The sequence below is a fragment of the Aptenodytes patagonicus genome, chromosome 18, assembly GCF_965638725.1.
Source record: "Aptenodytes patagonicus chromosome 18, bAptPat1.pri.cur, whole genome shotgun sequence".
NCBI lineage: Eukaryota > Metazoa > Chordata > Aves > Sphenisciformes > Spheniscidae > Aptenodytes > Aptenodytes patagonicus.
The window spans coordinates 11,605,455-11,625,633 of NC_134966.1; the positions used below are offsets into that span (position 1 = coordinate 11,605,455).

General features: G+C 41.7%; 1 protein-coding gene across 6 annotated transcripts in view; it reads left to right on the top strand.

The window, feature by feature from the left end:
- Nucleotides 1–6,720: 6,720 nt before the first annotated feature.
- Nucleotides 6,721–20,179, top strand: part of CRB2 (crumbs cell polarity complex component 2) — a 44,181-nt gene continuing 30,722 nt past the window's right edge. For 3 of the 6 annotated variants that reach the window (XM_076355219.1, XM_076355220.1, XM_076355218.1), the window contains exons 1-2: nucleotides 7,181–7,363; nucleotides 19,121–19,822. In XM_076355219.1, coding sequence (XP_076211334.1) covers nucleotides 7,291–7,363; nucleotides 19,121–19,822 — 775 coding nt within the window. In that variant the 5' untranslated portion in view covers nucleotides 7,181–7,290. Of the gene's footprint in view, nucleotides 6,841–7,180; nucleotides 7,364–19,120; nucleotides 19,823–20,179 lie in introns of those variants that run through there. The other 3 variants (XM_076355222.1, XM_076355221.1, XM_076355223.1) reach the window with 3 other exon arrangements.

Here is a 20,179-nt window from a genome sequence, read left to right on the forward strand (position 1 = left end):
AATGCAGCAGTACTAACAGAGAATGAGGGCATTAGCTAAATGTGGGATTGTGTCTCAGCTCAGATTGTTCTGATCTGACATTAGTGCTGCCAAAGTAGTAGTAATGTAGTTGGTCATCATCAAAACTTTCCTATGCCAGAAGGAAACAGTCAGGAGTACAAGTATATATGCTTATTAAGTTAAATTTGCTGACTTACATGATATTTTCTTTTCTTAAAGAGAGGTCTACACATACAGAGCAGGTCTGGAAGAATTGTTGCCAGTGTGGTGACAAGTTAATTATTCAAATCCTAATTATGAAACAAATTCAGTGTTATTGACACTGGGATGAAGCACCATTTGAAGACCATGAGAACAAGCTTGAATGATAATTATGTAAAGATCTGTATTTGTTGTTCTTAAAGGTTTGTTAAGCAATGTGACAAATGGATGGCAATGGAAACACGAGGATTTAGCATCTCAGCAAAATTAAATGTCTGCCCACATGGCAGTGCGTGCTGCAGTAATCCTTGCAAGGCTGCCAGACCCTCTTACCCAAATGATAGCAGATCCACCAACTTTTGCACACCCGGTTTAGGTAAGGCCATTATTCTGGGGCATCTGTGAAGAAGCAGCAATTGACTCACATGGGAGCTTCAGTCTGAAATATTCTTAGAACAGAAGTTAATTTAGAAGATGTTTGCTACTCTGTGTCACTGTGGCACAGTCAGTGGTTATGCTAATATTGGTGTGAAACATAGCCTAGAAAGTCATATGAGTGTGGGAGCCTAAGATACTGAAAGTAGCTGGACAATATGCCCAGCTTGTGTGTCAGGAAGTTGAATATAAGGCTGTTTCTGTAGAGTTGTCCCTTGCCTTCATATTGACAAATGAGTCTCTTCAGTTACCTGGATCAGATTGGGAGGTAATAAGAATGGAGTTTTCATTAAGGTGCAAATGCACGAAAGCGAGCCCCGCATTTTTGGCTTCTTGGAGAAAATTACTCATTCCTCAACATTTGGCACATCCGTGGTCTGCATCCAGTTTACTTCCTGCCACCTACTGTGGTAAGAATGTCCAGTTTTCCCCAGAGGCCTCATTACAGAGCAGACTGCGCGCATGCAGACTGTGAGAGACTACAGAGGTTACATCTGGAAGGAAAATGAGGCAGAGCTGATTTATGCAGTATTCAAAGGTGTCATTTCCATGGCAGAGATAGATGTCATATACAGGACTTTGAGGCTAGACTCTGCTTCAGAACACACAGCTCACATGGTGCAGCTAGATGTGTTTGTTTTACAGGTCCAGCTGGGGGCTTTTCCAAAATTCCCGTTTCCCCACCTCTGTGTTTGGCCTTCACAGAGCACAAAGTTTTACATTACAAGGTTCCTTTAACCCAGGCTCTGCTGCAGGGCATAGCTCCCTTACTTTGGCTCTGATTGTATGTTCCTTTGGTTCTGGCTGAGCATTTAGCTTTTCCCCTGAAGCCTGCTAAGCGCCCTAGGCACCAGCATGACTCCAGGGTTGCCAGCAATGCAAACATGTGCAACAAACATGCTAATTTAGAAGGTTGCTTTTCGAAGCTGTTTTTAGGCTGGTAGATCAGCAAACTGCCCAGCACTGCCCTCCAGTGGCGTGAGAGGCTCCCTTTAAGCAGTGATAGTGTAGTGAAAAGAAATATTTACAAGCACGTTGGATCATTTTGACAAAAACAGCAGCAAAAAGGCCTCTCAATAGTCAACACAGCTTCAAAACACTCTCAGATCCAGGCAATGTATTGGACACATCCTTCTTCCTGCTATAACATTTTACTGCAGAAAATCTTGCCTGAGACCTTTTTTACACTGTTAGCTGCTTCCTGTTAGCTGATCAACATTCTCATCTTCCCATCTGCCAAGAGAGGCCCCTTGGAAGGGATTCACGTCCACCAAGGCAGCTGTAAGCAGTGGAAGAGGATCAAAGGGGCTTAAAGTTGACCTGCAGCACTCCAGCAGGGTCTCACATAGATCAAAGGGTACATATATGGTTAGAGCCTGACTTCTGTAACTTCCTTTAGAGATAACTTGGCAGAAGTATGGCCCTATCTTTACTATGGCCTAGTCTACATATATTGTAAATGGGCTTATACGTTGGAGAGGAAGCTATAGGTGCTATGCATATATTGGATATCCTTGTTACGGTTCTTACAATTTGCTCTTTTTTGGAATGAGGCATGTAATGAAGATCTTTGCACAAACAGCCAATATTGCAAGGCAGAGTAGGTGATTTCAGACTTCAGGCAAGTCTGCTTCAATTTTGTCCCCTCAAATCCTAACCCTAGACCTCCTGTAGTCTGCAGACAAATACGGGAGTCTTCCAAGAAATTGCTGGTGATACTGATTAGAAAAAGTTCTGCTTAAGATGTAATTTCTCTGTAGAAGTGATATTCTCTTAAGAGGACCTGGTGTTGTCCCAGTTTCTCAGTTAAGGCAGGATTTCACTGCGGTCTTGTTGGCTGTTTGTAGCTGTATGACTGACATAAATCATGCATTTGAGCCCGGTCTCTGGTGCATCACAAGGGTGAGAGTCCATTGCCACAGGATGGCGCCTGATGGCCAGGCTTTCAGGGCTGCGTGTATGCCAAGAGTTAGACCCCAAACCTACGTGTATGGGATATGTATGCTATATTTGGTCTTAATCCACACAGGTATTTCCTATGAAATTTTCATGAATAAATGTTCATTCTGCCTTTGTCCTCCTGGACGGCCAACCCTCTTCTTCCTCAACATTACAATTTTATCTGAAATGGATTATCGTGCTCCAGGAAAGTGAGACTGGGTGAGAACTCTGACCATCCATTACATTACTCTATCGAGTTACCGCATAGCAAGAAATAGCAACTTTTCTGCTATTTCTTGACATGACAATTGTTTCATTGCCATTAGCTAGGACTGACCAGTGTCATATGCTCAATAATCTTATCAGGCAGCATGATTTACTTGCCAGCAGTTCTGATTAGCAATGATAGGAAACTAAATTTATTGTGTCTAAAAAGTGCAATTAGGATGTCTCGAGGCTGGAAATTTTGTGTGATTTTGCCAAGTTTTAATGGCACCTTTAAAGTTTTGACTCACAAACAAAACTCTTCCTTGGCTCTTCTGATGTGTGGATATTGCATTAGGTCTTGTAGTGTTCGGTGTGCCGCTTGGCACAGTCCTACAGCATTTCAGGATGTGTCTAGTTGCATTTGTTTGGCAGCGCTGGTGATAGAAGAATTTCTTGTTAACTCCTGTTTTCACACAATGGCCTTTGCTTGTATTTGTGCAGTGCAGAAGGGACATCTAGTGGCCAGATGGTAAAGTGGTGACAATGCATGTTAAGGGCAATAACTTTGGTTACTATGGGAAAGAGCAAATTTCGAGTTAGAGATTGGACCCTGGAGAACCCTCAAGCTTTATATCTCCAAACTGCATTTGAACTTTTCAGTTTACAGAATTGATCTCTGAGTCTGTAGGCTTGAAATTCCAAAACCTGAACTTTTAAAAAATATACCTGCCACTTTTCAGCAGTGATTGAGAGCAGAAGAGCATACTGAAGCAGTCATTCTTGCACACTGTTTTTGAGTGGAACTGTTTGTTTCTTAACTAGCTCAACCTCCCAAGCTCTAAGTCTGCAGCCACTGTTAGTATGGGCTCCTTTGTTTATGGTTGTGCCTAATAACCCTCAGAGGATGAAGCTGGGGAAAAAATCAGAAGATTTTGATGCTGTTAGCTTGCATTGTTCAATTCAGAGAAGTAGATTTGTATTCAGTGGTGAGGCTCCAGAACTGTAAGGAGGGAAGGTGAGGCTCTCTCCTCTGAGGCAGGTACAATATGTGCATATGACAGGAGATAGGAATGCCTTTATTCTTATCTGCTTCTGTCTGTGGTGTTGGCCGCCATATCACACATCTAAGCTCTAGTATCCAGTCTGTAATATTAGGATTATTTTAAGCCCTGTGTGAGGAAAGACCATGAAACTCATGCAAGCATACATTGTTCTTTGAATGGAAAGCACAGACTGTTTTGCTTAGGTACTTTGCTGCACAGTTCATTCTGAACTGTTTGTAGAAAAACGTATAGGATAGTTTTGTGAAAAGTGTACAAAAAAGTATAGAATAAGAGGACAGAAAGGCTTTGCTGAGTACCCCAGACCTACTCTCTCCCTTTTCTCTTAATCCAGCTTGCCTACTGCTGCCCCATTTTCATGGCTTGCATTTCCGGCTTGCAGAGAGTTTCCTGCCTACCGGCTGAGAATAGAAGCTTTGCTGTTATGCTGTCCTTAAGTCTCTTCTAATGAGTGTTACACAGACGAAAGCAGCTGTGTCCTTTGGCTCTAGTTTTAATACTGTGTTAAAGAGCAGATTATACTGACGTTGGACTGCAGCGATGCGGAGGTAGCACAAACCATGGCTAGTTTGGGGAAGGCTTTAGCAAGGATGACTAAGGACTTGGAGCTTACGCTTTAGATAACAAATCCACCCAGTTGTGCTCCTTCTTTGGAAATGTAGTCAAGCCTAACAAATCAGGGCCTTAACAGAGTTGTATTAGGGTCCTTTAATTGGACTAAGCTGGTTAATACCCACATTGGCTTTTGTATGCCCAAGGGTCCAGCACAGAAATGGTCTGCCATTTATGCTGGCAAAATCTCATAAAATTGCGACCATGAATGTTGAAAAAATTAAATTCCAATATCCTCACAGGTAGACACTGGATTAAGGTATTTTGATTATTATAAGGAAGTCAGATGTCTTGACCTATGTGGGCTTCGTTAGCTTGGGTTTTGAGCGACACTAAATGAGCCTTAAGTCCCGGCAGACCACTTGGATATGCTAGCAGTTAACAGTGGTCACAGAGAACAAATGAACACTTTTTTCAAGAGGATCATCCCTCCTAACCTGCTCCAACCCCAGAACTCACAATATGTGTGTCCTGGCAGCAGTACAGGCATGAGAGTCCCACCTCTGTGGAAGATTTTGGCTGAGAACCATATATTGCTGCCATTTCCCAGGTTGCTCAAGTCCAAACCCCGTTGTGACAAATGCATGAAATGGTACCTTCAAAAAGGTACCATTCATAGCGTTCCTGCATGTGTAATATTATTGACACACTGGCCATGTTAGCAGTTCAGTTCGAACCCATCAACGTTAACTTGACAGAAAGACCAAGTGAAGGCTCCAGAGTAAAACTCGGTCACTAGCACAAGAAGCTACTGCTTGAGACATTGTCTGAAATGTACTGAGAGACACCAAGAATATTCCTCTCTGGAGCTTTTTAATTGTTCAGCCTCTGCTAAACTGTTTTGCTCTTTTCTGAGTCTAGCTAGCATGTAACAAGACTTTTGTAGCTAATGGCTCTGTTAGGGGTATGAGGTGCCACAGGCACACAGCACAGCAGTAGCAGCAGAGCTGCACGAGACCTAAGCATCTGTGGGAGGACCCCCACTTTCTTATGTGTGGGGATTTGTTACACTAATTCTGTTTTATGAAAGCTGAGCATACCCTGCAGGTGGACATATAAGCCATAAATTAGTATGGATAGTTTTATTTTCCAAGTGTTATGAAGTACTGCACTAGTCGACTTACAAAAGTGGCTGTATTCAGTCGAGGAAGAATGGTGGTTTCTTGCAGTGTTAATTGTGCAATGGATTCATATGTATTTGCTTTGATTTGGAAAAGGTGAGTTGTTAGGAGGATAATTCACACAGGTGAGGCAAAAAATTTCTGAGCAGAAAGATTCTGCACATGTCAGTGCTTGGTTAAGTCTCCTGACAGCAAAATGAGAATCTAAGGAGAGAGAAATGAGTTCCAGATGGTTGTGGTAACTGGCAAGAAACTAATACTGAGGCTGATCTTGAGAAAACAGACTGCAGACACCAGAGATCAAAATGGGGGCAGGGTGGTCCAGATAAGGTTGATAACACATGATATATCATCTTTAGAGCATTCCAAGGCAGGGTAGTGAGATGAACCATTTGTTCCTGAATTGCAGTGTTTTGGTGGTGAAAACACTCTTGCTGTGACTGTTCTGCTTTCTGCACTGAAGGTAAAAACAATGCAGTAAATATCCCATTTCCCTGCACATGGCCCATCAGCCTCTGTCTGCTCTGCAAGGATGCTGAGATAATATAAATTACTCATTGTAGGATTGCTGTTGTTTTCATCATGTGCAGCCTAGGTCTATCTGCACCAATTCCTTGCTATCTTGCATATTTCTTGTTTAAGCTAGGAATTTGTGTGGCATCTTACCTGCCTTCTATTTTTAGTCGTCAGTGGAAGGGTGAGGCAATGTACGTAATTCTCATTACGGTTAATTTAATCCAATTGTGATGTGGATTTAGAGGTACTTAGTAGGTCACAACTGAGTGTGGGTTCTGTCTTTTTCCAGTTTCTCTCATAAAAAATGGACACTGATAATTTTTTCCACTTGTAAAACTAAACACATGCATCTAGAGGTGGTGATATGATTTGGTGCTTCTGTTATGCAGATACTTTCCCTGTTGATCTCTATAACTGTTCCTTAATTGGGAAAAGAGGGTTCATGTACATTTTGTGGGTTCGGATGTCTTGTGGGTTCGCACATCTCATGATGTATGAGAGAGAGCAGTAAAGACTAATGTGGACTAACTCAGCTCTTTGGGATTAACAGTGCGCTTTTTGTGTCTTTTGTCTTATTTTCTCTTTGAACAAAGGAGCCTCTATCAGAAAATTGTGATTGATCCTCATCTGGAATTTATTTGTAAACATGAACTGATACAGAAGCCTGCATCCTAGAAATGATCGCCGGCCACCTCGGTCCCCAAGCCAGTTCTGAGCTCCTGTCACAGCTATGGAGGAGACACCAGGTTTGTTTTCTTCATTATGTAGGGGGAGTTAAAAAAACAGAAAGCAAAAAACCACACAGGGTCCTTTTTCCTTTTTGCCTTGTACTGTGAATCCCCCAGTTCTTCAATTTCTCACTACCTTTGACAGCCTAGGCTTTTTTCAGACACGGGCCTGTAAGCTCTCCAGCTGTTGTGCCTGTAAATGTGACTTGCTTTGCTCTGTGCAGTTCAATCCGTGCGATCCAGGCAGCGTTTTCTCTTTGTTCCCGGAACACGAGTGAAGCATTTGAGAGTGGACAGGGACTCTGTCCACTGTGTTAGTGCTAGTCCCCAGGTCGGCCGAGCATGGAGCGAGTGCCTGTAGTAGAGAAAATTCGCCAAAGTCCGTGATGTGGGGAGAGCTGGTATTTGCTAGCTTCCAACTACTGTTTCTCCCCTGAGGGTTTTAGAACAGCCACTCTTAGACTTGTCATGGAATTAAAGAAAACTACATCCAGGGTGTACAATGCTGCTCTCCTGCTGCCACTTTTCCTCTTATTTTGGGGTAAGTTTTTGTCTTCTGTGCCTGATTCTTACCCAGCTACTATGCAGTAACTTCGGATCAAATCTGTGATCTGCCCTTGTATTGCAAAAGTAACTGAACAAAATGTCACTCACAGTTAGATTTGAAGTCCGAAAACTTCTTGTCTGGAAGATAAACAGGCATTTCATTCTAGATACGTTTTTCCTTCTATTTATTTCTCGTCTCCTTTTGTCTTTCTCCCTGTGCACATGTATGTATGCATTTATTCACAAGAGCTAAAAGTGTGTGCACTTTCATGTAATTAAGTATTCAGCTATTATAGTAACCATTTTCTCCATTGAAAAGTTCTGAATTTTGCAGTTGTGTCCATACAGAAGAAACATAGAGCTTTATTTCCATTCTATATGCTTTAGAAATACATTTAGGCAAAAGAGGAGTGTACCTAGGGGAGTATACTAATAAGCTGAAGTGCCAGATACCTCTGGTACAAAATGTGGAGGGAAGAAGACAGTACATGAGTATTCTCACTTAGAAATTTGGAAGAAAGCAGATCCATCCTGAAAGTGCAAGAAGTGATGAGGTAACAAAAGAGACTATCACACTGATGGAGGTTTTTGTTTTGCTTTGTTTTTTCCACATTGAAAACTTATTTTAGAGCCAAAGAATATACTTAGGTATACTGGGATTCTTCAAGTTCGCATGAACTTGTCTTTGGGCTCCAAAAGTCACCCTTGTATACAATTTCTTATGGTCCCTGAAAAACAGATTTCTCTGTTTCTTCTGGAATGGGTGCATGGAGATCTGCTGGGCCTAGACATCTGTTTTAGTCATCTAGGGATTATAAGGTCATGTCAGGAACATGTCCAACCTTTTACTGGAAAGTATGATTGGGATTGAACCGGCCTCCTTATCCTCTCCTCGGCACTGCTAGGGCAGTGTCTGTATATAAAAGTCCTGTTTGGTTTCCGCTGAGCTAGGACAGGAATGATCAATGACATGAAGTGGAGGTGAAATACAGAGAACATGCAGAAAATACAGTCAAAGTGCCTTTTCTGTGCTAATATCTGCTGAACACTGCATTTGGCATTTTCTCACATTAGTGGGTGATGTTTACGTACTTTCTGAGAGTTGGAGAAAGTTTTCAGCTTTTCCTTTGATTCCCCAACAGTCTTTTTTTTCCTTCTGAACCCTCCCTAAATTTTCTTTGCTCTGATCACCTCAAACTACGAATGTGAAAGTCAAAATATGTTTTGATTTTTGTCTGATTTTTTTTGTTCCTCTTCCTTGTACCAGCTTCTTTGTCTGGTACATTCACTCCAAGTGCCTGGAATTCCTCTGGCCACAGGGAAGCAGCAGGACTGTCTTTTGTATCTAGTAACCATAGCTACTGGTTTGGAGTGTGAAGCAATTACGGTGGCTTTGTATTGTGTAGAAGGAAGGCCCATGGCATATACGGTATTGCTCAGTATGTGGCTGCCAGAGAGCTGGCATGTTTCTGGGGATTTGTGCTCTTTGACCATTGCACTGATAGCTTTTCACTCTTGGGTAAAGCTCTATTCTGGAACAGTAATTTACTGAGAACGTTGTTTTCTTTTGGAGTGCAGGTGGATGACGCATCTTGATATAGCCAGCAAAGCTCAAGGGAAGTGGTAATTTCCATAGTCTTTCCACCTGCTCCTATTTTGCAAGGGGAATTCTGCCAGATTTTAACTGTAGTGAATGGTGGTGTTTATGTAGGACTTGTAGAATTTTAAGGCCGTAAGGAAATGCCTTCTCTTGCCCTTGTGTGGCATATGACTACTTTTATTTTATTTCTAATTGACTGAGTCTAAATGTCATTGAAGCACGGAGTAGCTAAGTTACTTGTTCAAAATGTTTGAGAAAATTGTGATTATCCAGATGGCCTGTTGCAAGCTGTAACCATAAGACCATCCTGCAGCCAGATCCACACTATCTCCGATTGTTTAAAATAAACTCCAGAGGGACAGTGGTACAGACTCTGCATATGTGACTCCAGTTTTACTGCTGCTGTCTGTGTAATGGGCAGAATAGCTCTCACCTTAATTTGTTGTGTTCTAAAGGAGATTCTGGAGGGCAGAACTGAGTGTGTACTCATTTCTGTTGCCACAACTCTAGCCAGCAATGAGCACAGTAATTAACATACTGTGAATTCCAATTGGCCTGGAAAATGCTTTGGACACCTATTGAGAGAGAACGTGTGCAGACAAACCTTTTTTCTGGCAGTTTGCTATCTGCTCTAATGCAAGCTCTTGAGATTAGCTCGGACATACGGACAGTTTAAACCTTACTCACTTCAAAACAAGGAAATAAAGAAATACAATCTTTTCAGCTGTTTTGTTGATTGTCAGTATATTTAAATAAGAATTGGAAATTAAAGCTTGTGACTCAATCTGATTAACTGAATACACAGGAAACCCCCTGTCTCAGTGTTTGATCTGTGGAAATGGCTGAGAGATCAGAGAATGTGTAAACCATGAAGGTCAGCTTGGAGGAGTGTTTATTAAGGGAAAATACTGGGGTGTCATAAGCACAGAAGATCAAAGAGTTACTGTGGCAATATATGCAATACTATCATAAAACATGGATCTGTCTTTCTCCAAGTTCTAGAAGCATGATAATAGGAGTTACATCTTCAAATCTGCGTTAAAACAGTGAACAGATAATGAAAACAAGCTAGGTGGCTACTTGTTCTGCGTTAAGAGTAAGTTTAATTCCCTGAAGTGGTATTTCTGATTAATGCTGTTAATGCCTCTGACCATAATATTGGCACTGCTCAGCCCTATGGATTGCTGCCCACCGTTTGGCACCATTCAGCAATTCACTGGGCAAGCTGGGTGGGAGAGAGCCAGGAATCAGCATTCTTCTTCTTTGAGGGGGTAAATATTCCGTATATTTCAGAAGGGGAAACTGAGCCACATCTTCTTATGCCTGTCTTAATGAAAGTCTAGTGGTCTAGGCCTTTATAAATTCTTTATAAATATTTACACTAGTAGACTGTGTACATATCTCTGGCATGAAAAAGCTCTGTCACATCAAAAACCTAGCATGCAAATGTTGTGGTCTGGAACTTGTTGGTCTCCAGTAACAAAGAAAAACAACATAAGAAGTAGGCTGGGAAGTGATGAATGCACAATATCCATCTAAAACTTTGGATAGGAAAAACTGCAATCTGAACTGTGTGCGGGGACTTCACTAGAGGTTTTTAAATTAGTATCCAAACTGGTGGTTGGCTAAGATACTGGGCTTGTGTGCTTAATCTACCAAAACTCTACAAGATCTATCAAAGGCATGAATACTAAGGCTCTTTTTAAAAAGACTCTTCTAAAAGATGCTGTAGGCATTGCTAGGATCCCTAGCGTCTTGCTGGGCCATTTATTCAACATTGTCTTAGAGGTACTACCAGCTGATTGCCAACATTGCTTTTTGATTATCTAACCTTTATTTTGAGGATTTTTTTTGTCATAGTGTCATGTCTTGCTTCACAGAGATTGTCAGATCTGATAAGCTGTTAACCTGAGATGATAATGGTGATGTTTAGATTCAGCCAGCAGATAGTATCTCAGCCTGCATTTTCACTGAAGTATCATTTCTCCCTTTTACACTATTCACTCAACAATAAAAAAATTAAATAGTTGCTATGGAAAAATGGAGAGGAAGAACTTGATTCTGGGCACCAGGATCTTGAGGGGAATTGAATATACCTGACCCTAATGGTGACACCACCTGAGCATGAGACCAGGAAATTCAAACAACAGCTGATGGGAAGTGGTTGCGGGGAGAGGGAGCAGCTGGTAGGTGGGAGCAAGCTACTTGAACAGAGCTTCTCTGATGGCTGGCAGAGGTGGTGAGCTGCTGCAGCTCTGGGGCTTAGTAGTTGCAATCAAACATTGGTATTTTGGAAAGTTTCCCGTGCCCACATCCGATTTTCTGATGCTGAATAGAAAAGCCCACTGTTAAAGCAGCTGTCAAAAGATGCCCGTTACTATGTTAAACAGGACAAGGAATACAGGTTATGGAATATTTTAGGCTAGGTGAAAAATCAGTGCCAATTATTAGCATTTCATGAGCTTGTCAGTAGTCTCGGAGAATTTCAGGGGCTTGTTTTCTGATGCTAGTATTACTAGGAGCAGGTGCTTTGCTCAGGTCTGGGAAGAAAGTGTTTAATCTCTCTGTGTCAAGAAGGAAATCGGGCTTGTAAAGCCACCTAAAAAGGCCTTGTATATGCCCTGGACAAGTACACTGAAGGTACATCCTAAAGAAGGATTTCATTTTATTCTGCCATTACCTTCCATAGCAGATATGCTATCCTTCCAAAGTTAGCAAGGGTGGGGGAGAGAGAGGGTGAACAGCATGAAAGCCCCTTTTCAGACCTGCCCAGTCTTCCTTCCTGGTGTGTGGATCCTGGGAACGGGCCATAGTGTGTACCCTTTCACTAATCCTTTACACTGACCAGGATAGGGAAAGATCAGCAGAGGTCAGCAGGGATTTACTAATATAAGCACATGCCTTCCTGTTGTCATGGAGACATAACTCTTTCCATTCCTTTATTCAGAGTTTATTTAGTAGTTGTGTTGCTCTGATACTTGAGGTGGAGGGGTTCCCTTTCTACCCTTGGCCTCGGTATCTTTCTCTAGTGGGCGATGTGCTGGGGTGATCAGCAGGAGCGCAGCCTGACTGGTAAGAATTACATCAGGCTGGGGTTTTGAGCATCCACGGTTTAGGCACGTGAAGATTCCTCTAGCTCTATTATTGCGGTGCAGTTAGGGGCTGCTGGTGGGAAGCCTGCTATTCTCACCTCTTGGTTATAGTTGTCTTTTTTCCAGTTATTGTAGTGTGTAGGGCAGGTGAAATACACCTGAAGGAAGCCTCTTTCTCCACAAGCCTGCAGTGCCTTTTTGTAAAAGATGATAGTCATAGGGAGAAAGATTAAAAATAGCATGGAAGTCAAGGAACTCAACAACAAATCCATGCACAAAAGGTACTTAATACATCATGAATGGTCATAATTTTGGGAACATAAATAAATACTCGTGAGCGTGAAGCAGTCTTTTCCAAAAGTATATCACTAAACCAAGAGGAGAATATGCCTGAGTCCTGTCTGTTGCAACTTGTTTAGTAGAAAACAAAAGTGCTACACGAGGAGATGCAGTGTGCAAAACTCTTTTCTCCTCTGTTTGGGAATCCTTCACAGTAATAGGTCCTCGAGGAGAACAGTGCACATTCCCGTACTCTGCTCAGTTCATGTCATGGGGAAACGCTGTTGGGCATACGTGTAGCCTGGTTACCTCTTAAAAGCATTGGAGCTTCAGTCTGGTATTTTACATCCTCTGTTTTTCTGTCTTTTTTTAATCTGGACTGTGGGTAATGTGAATTGGGCTGACTTTCTGGAAGAGAGAAGCTGAAGGGATGGGAAAAGTTGGACCTATGCAGACTTGACTCTCATCCTTTTGTCATCCTTTTGTCTCAGAAAGCCCCACTTCTGATTGACCCAAAGATAGGAAAGACACAATTCCTTTTATCATTAATGTTCCCATAATTAGTCTGGGTGAAGTGCCCAATCTGATATCCTATATGACTTTAGAGCCTACCTTCTCCTGCTAGGTATTCTCTGCTTCCTGAAATGATTCAGGCATCTAGGAATGATCAAAGCCACAGGTGGAATGTGTAAAATTGGGCAAGTTTTCAGAGCCTGGAACTTGTGGAAATACATTTCATATTGTTGGTGTGAATCCAGAAATAAAATACACCCTTTTCTTTGATTGTCTTTCCTTTTGCTAGACAGCTGTAATATTTATATTAGGTGGTGAAATAAAACACCTCCACGTTATAGAGACTGGAAAAATCTAAATTTCTAATTCTGTAATACCTCTAATGTAAAGTATTAAAGGTTTCGAATAATTTCATCTTACAGGACACTTGTGAAAATATATACTTGTAACTATTTTTTAAGTTGGGCAAACTGATACACAAAGTGGAACTGGCTCGCCTAAGCTCACATTAAGTTTTTGCCAGGCCAGGAAATAATATTATGGCATCCTGACTCTTCTGGCCTTTGCGTCTGTGATTATGAGCGTTTTGCTGAGAGATTGTACACAGGAGGTAGTGAAAAGATGAAAATGTACTCTGAGTGCAGTGTACATACATGAACAGGTATTCAGAGATGGGTATTTTCAGTAAGAACCACAGACTCTGCTTAGAGGTTTTTTTGTGCTTGTGGAGATTATATTGTCCCGTTTGAATAACACATTAAGTATAACTTAAAAAACCCCCAACATTAATCACTTGTCAAAATTGTCCTTCAGTATGAAGGAAACAAGGTAATCTCTGAGCTGATAACCCCAATGCCTGCCACTTCCTTGTTGGAATTTTAAGTGACCATTAAGAGCACCTTTAAGGTAGTTATCAGTGAAGCAGTGTGAGGATATAGAAACTTCGGGTACCATGTGCATGGATAGGGTGACAATTAAGGGGACCTTGGGAATCAACAACTTAAGCTGCTAAAATTCAAGTGAGAGAGAGGTTAATGAAGATGTGGCACTAAGCATCTTCCATGAGGTCAGGTGTATCCCCAGCTGGAGGGCATGCATCCTCTATCATAGTTTCGCAAGACTTTGAAAAACCAAACTTGTGAAAAGCAAAAACAAAAAGTAGAAGCCAGTGAGTAATGCCAAAGCAGCATCTCACAAGCGGTGAAGTAATAAAACGACTGAAAGTCCTTGTCCTGTGTATTGTCTTAGCAACTCATAATTGGTCTCTAATAAAACCCTGTGCCAGCAGTGCTAACATAATGTCAGGATGGAGAGGGGAGGCTGTGAAAGAAGTTACTTCAATGCAACTCATGTTGTGGGGGAAATTACCACTGAGATTTCACAACATGTGTGAGATAATGGAGAACAGACAAAGTTGAGGGGTTTTGTTTGTTTTTTAAGGAAAAAGACAGAAACCTTGCTACAGCTCTTTGAGAACCTCCTCCTCCCCCCGCACCGTCTTTATCAGTTCCCACAACTCTCTTTGCCAGTGCAGTGCAACAGCATCTTGTCCCGGTTTACTGAAGTAAGAGATTCCTCAGGACTCTCTGGGAGAGAGACAGTGAACTATTACCAGGGGGGTCTCAGATTGCCCAGCATCTCATTAATTTCTGATTTCTCTTTTTATGGCTAGAAAACTCGCTGTTGCAGCTGTCCTTTGACAAGATCATTTAGTAAAGGTATAAAGTACAAAATTATTACAGCCAATTATTAAAACAAAGCCTGGCAATGCAGCTTGTTTGCCTTAAAGTGATACAAAAGGTCACAAACCTCATCTTTTAGGGAAAACCTTTGTCAGTTACCTTTAAAGTGTAAAACCAGACCTGTCCTGACAGAGCTCAATGAATGCTTTTTATGCAACTCTGTTAGCCTTTGAAGTTCCTCCTAATCCACCCCTAAATGCCTGGAACGTATTCTTCAAAGAAGCTGTAGTCTTCTCCAGTTTCATTTCAGAACAGGGTTACAGGATGATGCGACTAATATTTTTTTTTAATCTTTTTTTCACTTACAAACATCATGGATTCGTATTCTTCTTGTGAAATGTAAAGGAAAAATCCTGAATGTCATTGTTAATCCAGCAACAACTACTTTCGTGGAAAACTATAAGGTCTTGTCATTCAACGACTTCTTTGATCTGATTTTCACCATTTTCATGAAACAGCATAGTCTGAATTACATGTTTTCATGGTTGGTATATTGTGCAGCAGGAAAAGCTAATTTATTCATTATGCTTATTAGCATTTGGTGCATATTCATATGCTATTCACATTCATATAATAATCTATTCCAAAATTGAGAGGAATTACTGTATGCCCTAGGACTGATGGACGAAAATAACAAAACCAGAGCTAAAAACGTCATATGTGTTCTTTGTCAAGCTAGGTAGTCTAAGTCTTTGATACTTATTTAGTACACTGAATTCTTGCAGACTCCGTGTTTAACTCCCTGGCGACGTCACAAGTGGTGTACTCACCTCTCACTGCTGAAATTCCCCTTTCTGATGTCACTCTGTAACAAATACGGTTTTGAATTAGTGTCTCATCCGTGGCGAATTATTTAGCCAGTTTAGCACTGCCACTGAATGAACATATTATATGGCTTATAGTATGGGTTATACTTATTTATATTATTATTAAACATATTATTATTAAATATGTTATTATTTTATATTTATACTTATTACGGGTTATACTATATTTACACAGAGGCACGTTTTGTCCTTGGGAAAGATTCCAGTGTTAGTATAGCATGCTATACACAGGGGAGTATATGATATAATCCTGGAGTTAGTGTTGTTAATATGCCTGTAACCTCTACTGAGTAGGGCAAACATATGAGTAATTCTCTGCAATCTGCAGTTCACAGAATAATTTGAAGTTATTTAGATACTGTTTCATTTCTGGTGGCATAAGTTGCAGTCTTCTCAGCCTGCTCCGTGCATGCCTTATAAGCAATGCTGTGTTATTTCAGGATATTTGTTCAAAAAAGGAACATTTTCCTCCAAAATGAGGTCCTGCTGAAGTCATCACTTTTAGACATAAATAAAGTAACATTTGGTCACAGAAAGTAGCTAAAACTAGTACAGTAACAATGCAGGAATTCAACTTTATGCAGTCCTGTATATAACTAGTTATTCACCACAGATTATGAGTACATGTAACTAGTTAACCACTGCTATTGTTCATGATCACAGTGAGTCTAGAGGAGGTTGGAATTCTCCCTATTACTTTACTGCTGTTCTTTGGTAAACCAAGAGGGCCTTTTGACTTTTTAGTGAAGCTTTGTGTTTGCTTGACTTGGTATCTGTCTGTAGGTCAGCCCTGTTGTGTCTACAAGTTTGTGTGTGACTATGGGGCCATGTATTTGTCACCAAATCTTTTTGTAGTGGACAGGCATTAATGACTAACACAGATTATTGAGCATTGCAGTCATGTGATGAACCAAAATAAAGAAGGTACAAAAAGGTACATCTGTTGTGAAATAACTTCGGAAAAGACAGGAAATAGCAAAGGGATTTGATGTTTATCTTTATTTGCAAGAAGCATTTAGACTGTCTACTTATAATGGAAGCAGAAAACTATGCATGTAGCCTTTGAAATTACTTCAGCCTGTCTACACTAGCAGTGCTTGGTGGTTCTGTTGAAATGTGATTTCTTTGCAGATGGAGTCTGCTGCAATCGAAGTCGTTCTGAACATGCAGTGGACTTGGTCTCTTTTTTTTTACCAACAGACTGTTCTCCTGGCCTGTGGAAAGTGCAGGCTGGGACTGGTTACTCATTAAGTGTACTAAGGCTCATATCTCCTGCCTAGTAAAGCTCGTTTGTGAATAGTTTCCTGGGTTCCCACTCTAATTGCTACAGAGATTCCAGGCAGATTGCGTCATCCTTGTTTTCTGCCTGACTGGGAATCTGAGAATAAAAGGGTTGATGGCAGAATAATGAGATTGCTGGACAGTGCAATGCTCAGCAACTCTCCCCAGCATCACATGAGAGAGGAAGGGAGGGGTGGGCCATAGAGATGATGCTGGGAAGAGAAAGGGCTGTCTAAATCCCTGAGCACCCTCCCCCATCAACACTGCCTCTTAAAAGAAGACTTAGAAACACTACAGTCTTTTGGTGGGAGGAATTTGGGGGAGGTCAGGGCAGGGGCAGGCTTTTGTAAACCAAAGTCTCCTACAAATCCCTTTCAGGCCCTGAAGTCAGATGCCTCCACCTTCAGGTACAAAGAGACTGAGGAGCTGATGGGGCAGTGAGCTGATAGAAAACCACTCACACAGATTAACTACTGGGTGTGTAGAAGGTGCACCAGAGCAAGGCAAACATGACCAAAAATGGGCTGGGATAATGACGGCCTGAATGAGAGAATGTGTAAGGTCAGCTGAGAAATGATGCTGTGGTGTGTGATCCTGGCAAATCCTTAGCATGGAGCATGGCACGTTAAAACAACATTTCTCAACTAGCAGTAATGCAGTGAGGGTCAAGGGTGGTGAGCTGTGGGTAGTGTCAGAGTAACTGCCCACTCTCCACCTGCAGTTTTATGGAGTTTCCCAGAGACTGATTCCTGTCACTAGCTGGCCCACAGTTACATCCAGAAGGCAGCGAAAAGGGCAAAGAGCTGCTTACACAATGGCATCTAAAAAAAAAGGTTAAATGCTAGTGATTGCTTGACTTCCAATGCTAGGCAAAGTCAGGATTGTCTCACGAGAAGCAGTCGCTATTTCTCAGATACCATTTGCTATTTAATGACCTTTACCTCTGCTTTGTGGCCATTTTTTGTAGACTTTTTCAAAACATCTCTATGTAGTTGTTTGCAGAGTTACTTCCAAGTTTGGATGTTTCATAATACTTATGCAGGAATCAGTCTGAGGTATCTCCACCCCACAGTTTCTCTCCTATGTATCCTGGAAGAAAGCGGGATGGGGGGCTAATGACTGCTGCCTTTGTGAAGGGAGAAGTTCTCTGTTTGCATTGCCTTTGTCCCTTTATAGTATTTTTGGTTTTTTTTTCTTCGGAAAGTGTATAATCGTGTCATTGAGTCCAGGGCATATATCCTAATTCTAATATCAAGGCAACTATCTCCTGTCCCCTGGGCTGTTCTGCCCTTTGACCAGATTGTTTCAGAAAGTGAATTTGAAATTTCTTTTGGAAAAGAAATGAGGATTCCTCCTATTCTTCCATTCTGCTCCATTGACAAATACCTAAATTGAACACTTTTTTGTTTTTTATATCATGTATCCTGTATAATCTCATTTGTATGAATTAAATTTGCAGTCCCATGGGCATGTCACATCACATTTCTGGATGGTGGAATTGCTTAACAGGGCAAGAGCCTTTTAAACACTGCCATTTTGGGGGCAGCAAGGCATTGTGGCTGGGCGTGAATAAATTGATCACACCCAAATGCTCCCAGATTTAGGGGAATCTGGTCTCAACATTAGTTGCTGGTATCTGGATATAAGACTGGTGTTTTGGCTCTGCAGATACTAAGAGTTTGGATCTAAAATGCCATCAGTACAGTGAATCTCATCAGTCTCTGCTCTTTTTTGCTGTTCTTATAACACCTAAAAATTTCCTGCTGTGTAAATTTACATGTCTAAGCTATGGGGAGAGGGTGCCTGGCCAGCGATTATCAAACTTTGAGCTGATCCGTGTAATCAGAGACTGTGTGAAGTGTGGCAGGTTGGAGTTTGGGTTGGACTGTTTATGGCACCATCTTCAGATCACTAGTGGATTAGCTGGGAAAAAATTGTATCCCCAGAAGGAGCAGCTGGGACATTTAGAGCAACAGCCAATATCTTAAAACATACCATCTACCTCTCCGGATTTCAAAGCACAAGTCTTGTGCCCTACTGGTGAAACGGGTCATTCAATTTTACACAAAGTTCATCTTGTGCATGGATTTAAGGTGATATGTTTCACTGCTCTAAAAGTGATTCGGGGATGAAAAAGCACAAGTAAAATGGTTGGTTTGTGAGTGCCTCCTGAAAAACAGGCATCTAGTCACCCAACTTAGCAAGACATTCCTGATTGCCATGATATAAAGGCATGTTGTGTTGTCTTCTTTATAGTAAATGTTTGATTCTCCAGTATCCTTCTCAGCTAATGGCTAGAACAGCCCCTTGCAGTGTGGAATTTAGGTGGGCAGTCTCTGAGTTGTATGTGGTGATCGGCAGAACTTTTTCTTTTAGGGCTACAAATGCTGACTAACAAAAAGTCTCTTTTCTCAACAGGAACTTCATACTCTGAAGATGATAGCAGCTGTTCCTCATCCCCATGTGAAAATGGTGGGAGCTGTAAGGATTTGGAAGTGGGTTACCAGTGCACCTGCCCTATGGAGCCTGTAGCCTACATGGGCATAAACTGTGAACTCCTCTATGACGCATGCATTAAACATGAGTGTCCTGCCCATAGGATTTGCAACGGGACTCCAGGACTCCTGGAATATGAATGCATCTGTATGCCTGGCTTCACAGGTATTGATTGTAACATTAATATTAATGAGTGTGAGAGCAACCCTTGTAAAGATCCTCGTTTTGAATGTGTAGATAGTGTAAGTGGATACACCTGTAAATGCCAAACAGGACTGAATGGAGAAGGCTGCCAAACAGAAAGCTCTGTGTGCTCTAGCCACCCCTGCCTAAATAACGGGACGTGTGTCGAGGGTCCTGGGGACTATACCTGCATCTGCCAGCCTGGCTTCACCGGGGCCAACTGCAGAGACAACATTGATGAGTGCGCCTCCAACCCCTGCCAGAACGGAGCCATCTGCCGAGACAGGGTGAATGAGTATAGCTGTTTCTGTGTGCCTGGGTTCCAAGGATACAACTGTGAAATAGACATCAACGAGTGTGCGTCCCGGCCCTGTAAAAACAATGGCACCTGCCTGAATGAGATGGATCACTATTTATGCAAGTGCGTCCCCGGCTACACAGGTACCTTTCATGCTCATGTACTAGCCGGGTGGTTGGGTTACGTCTCACTGTTCATGTAGTTCCACAATTTGCCTGCTGCTAACGTGTCTTGTAGTGTTAGTAGCTGTCCTGAGAAGCTGTTGTTTTACAGCTATGAGACTAAATCTCTGTTGCACAACTCATGTTTCTGGAGTGTTTGGTACTGTGTGTGAATAATGGTGTCGGGCTGCTTGTTGCGGCTTCTGGGCAATAGTTGAGGCTTTGATTTCCATGGATGGTGTGGATGTTGAGAGACATGAATCTGAGTGGAAGTGGGTGGACTGTCTGAGACTTGAGTACTAGATACAAAGTAGGTGTGATTAGCTCTCAGTATGAAAT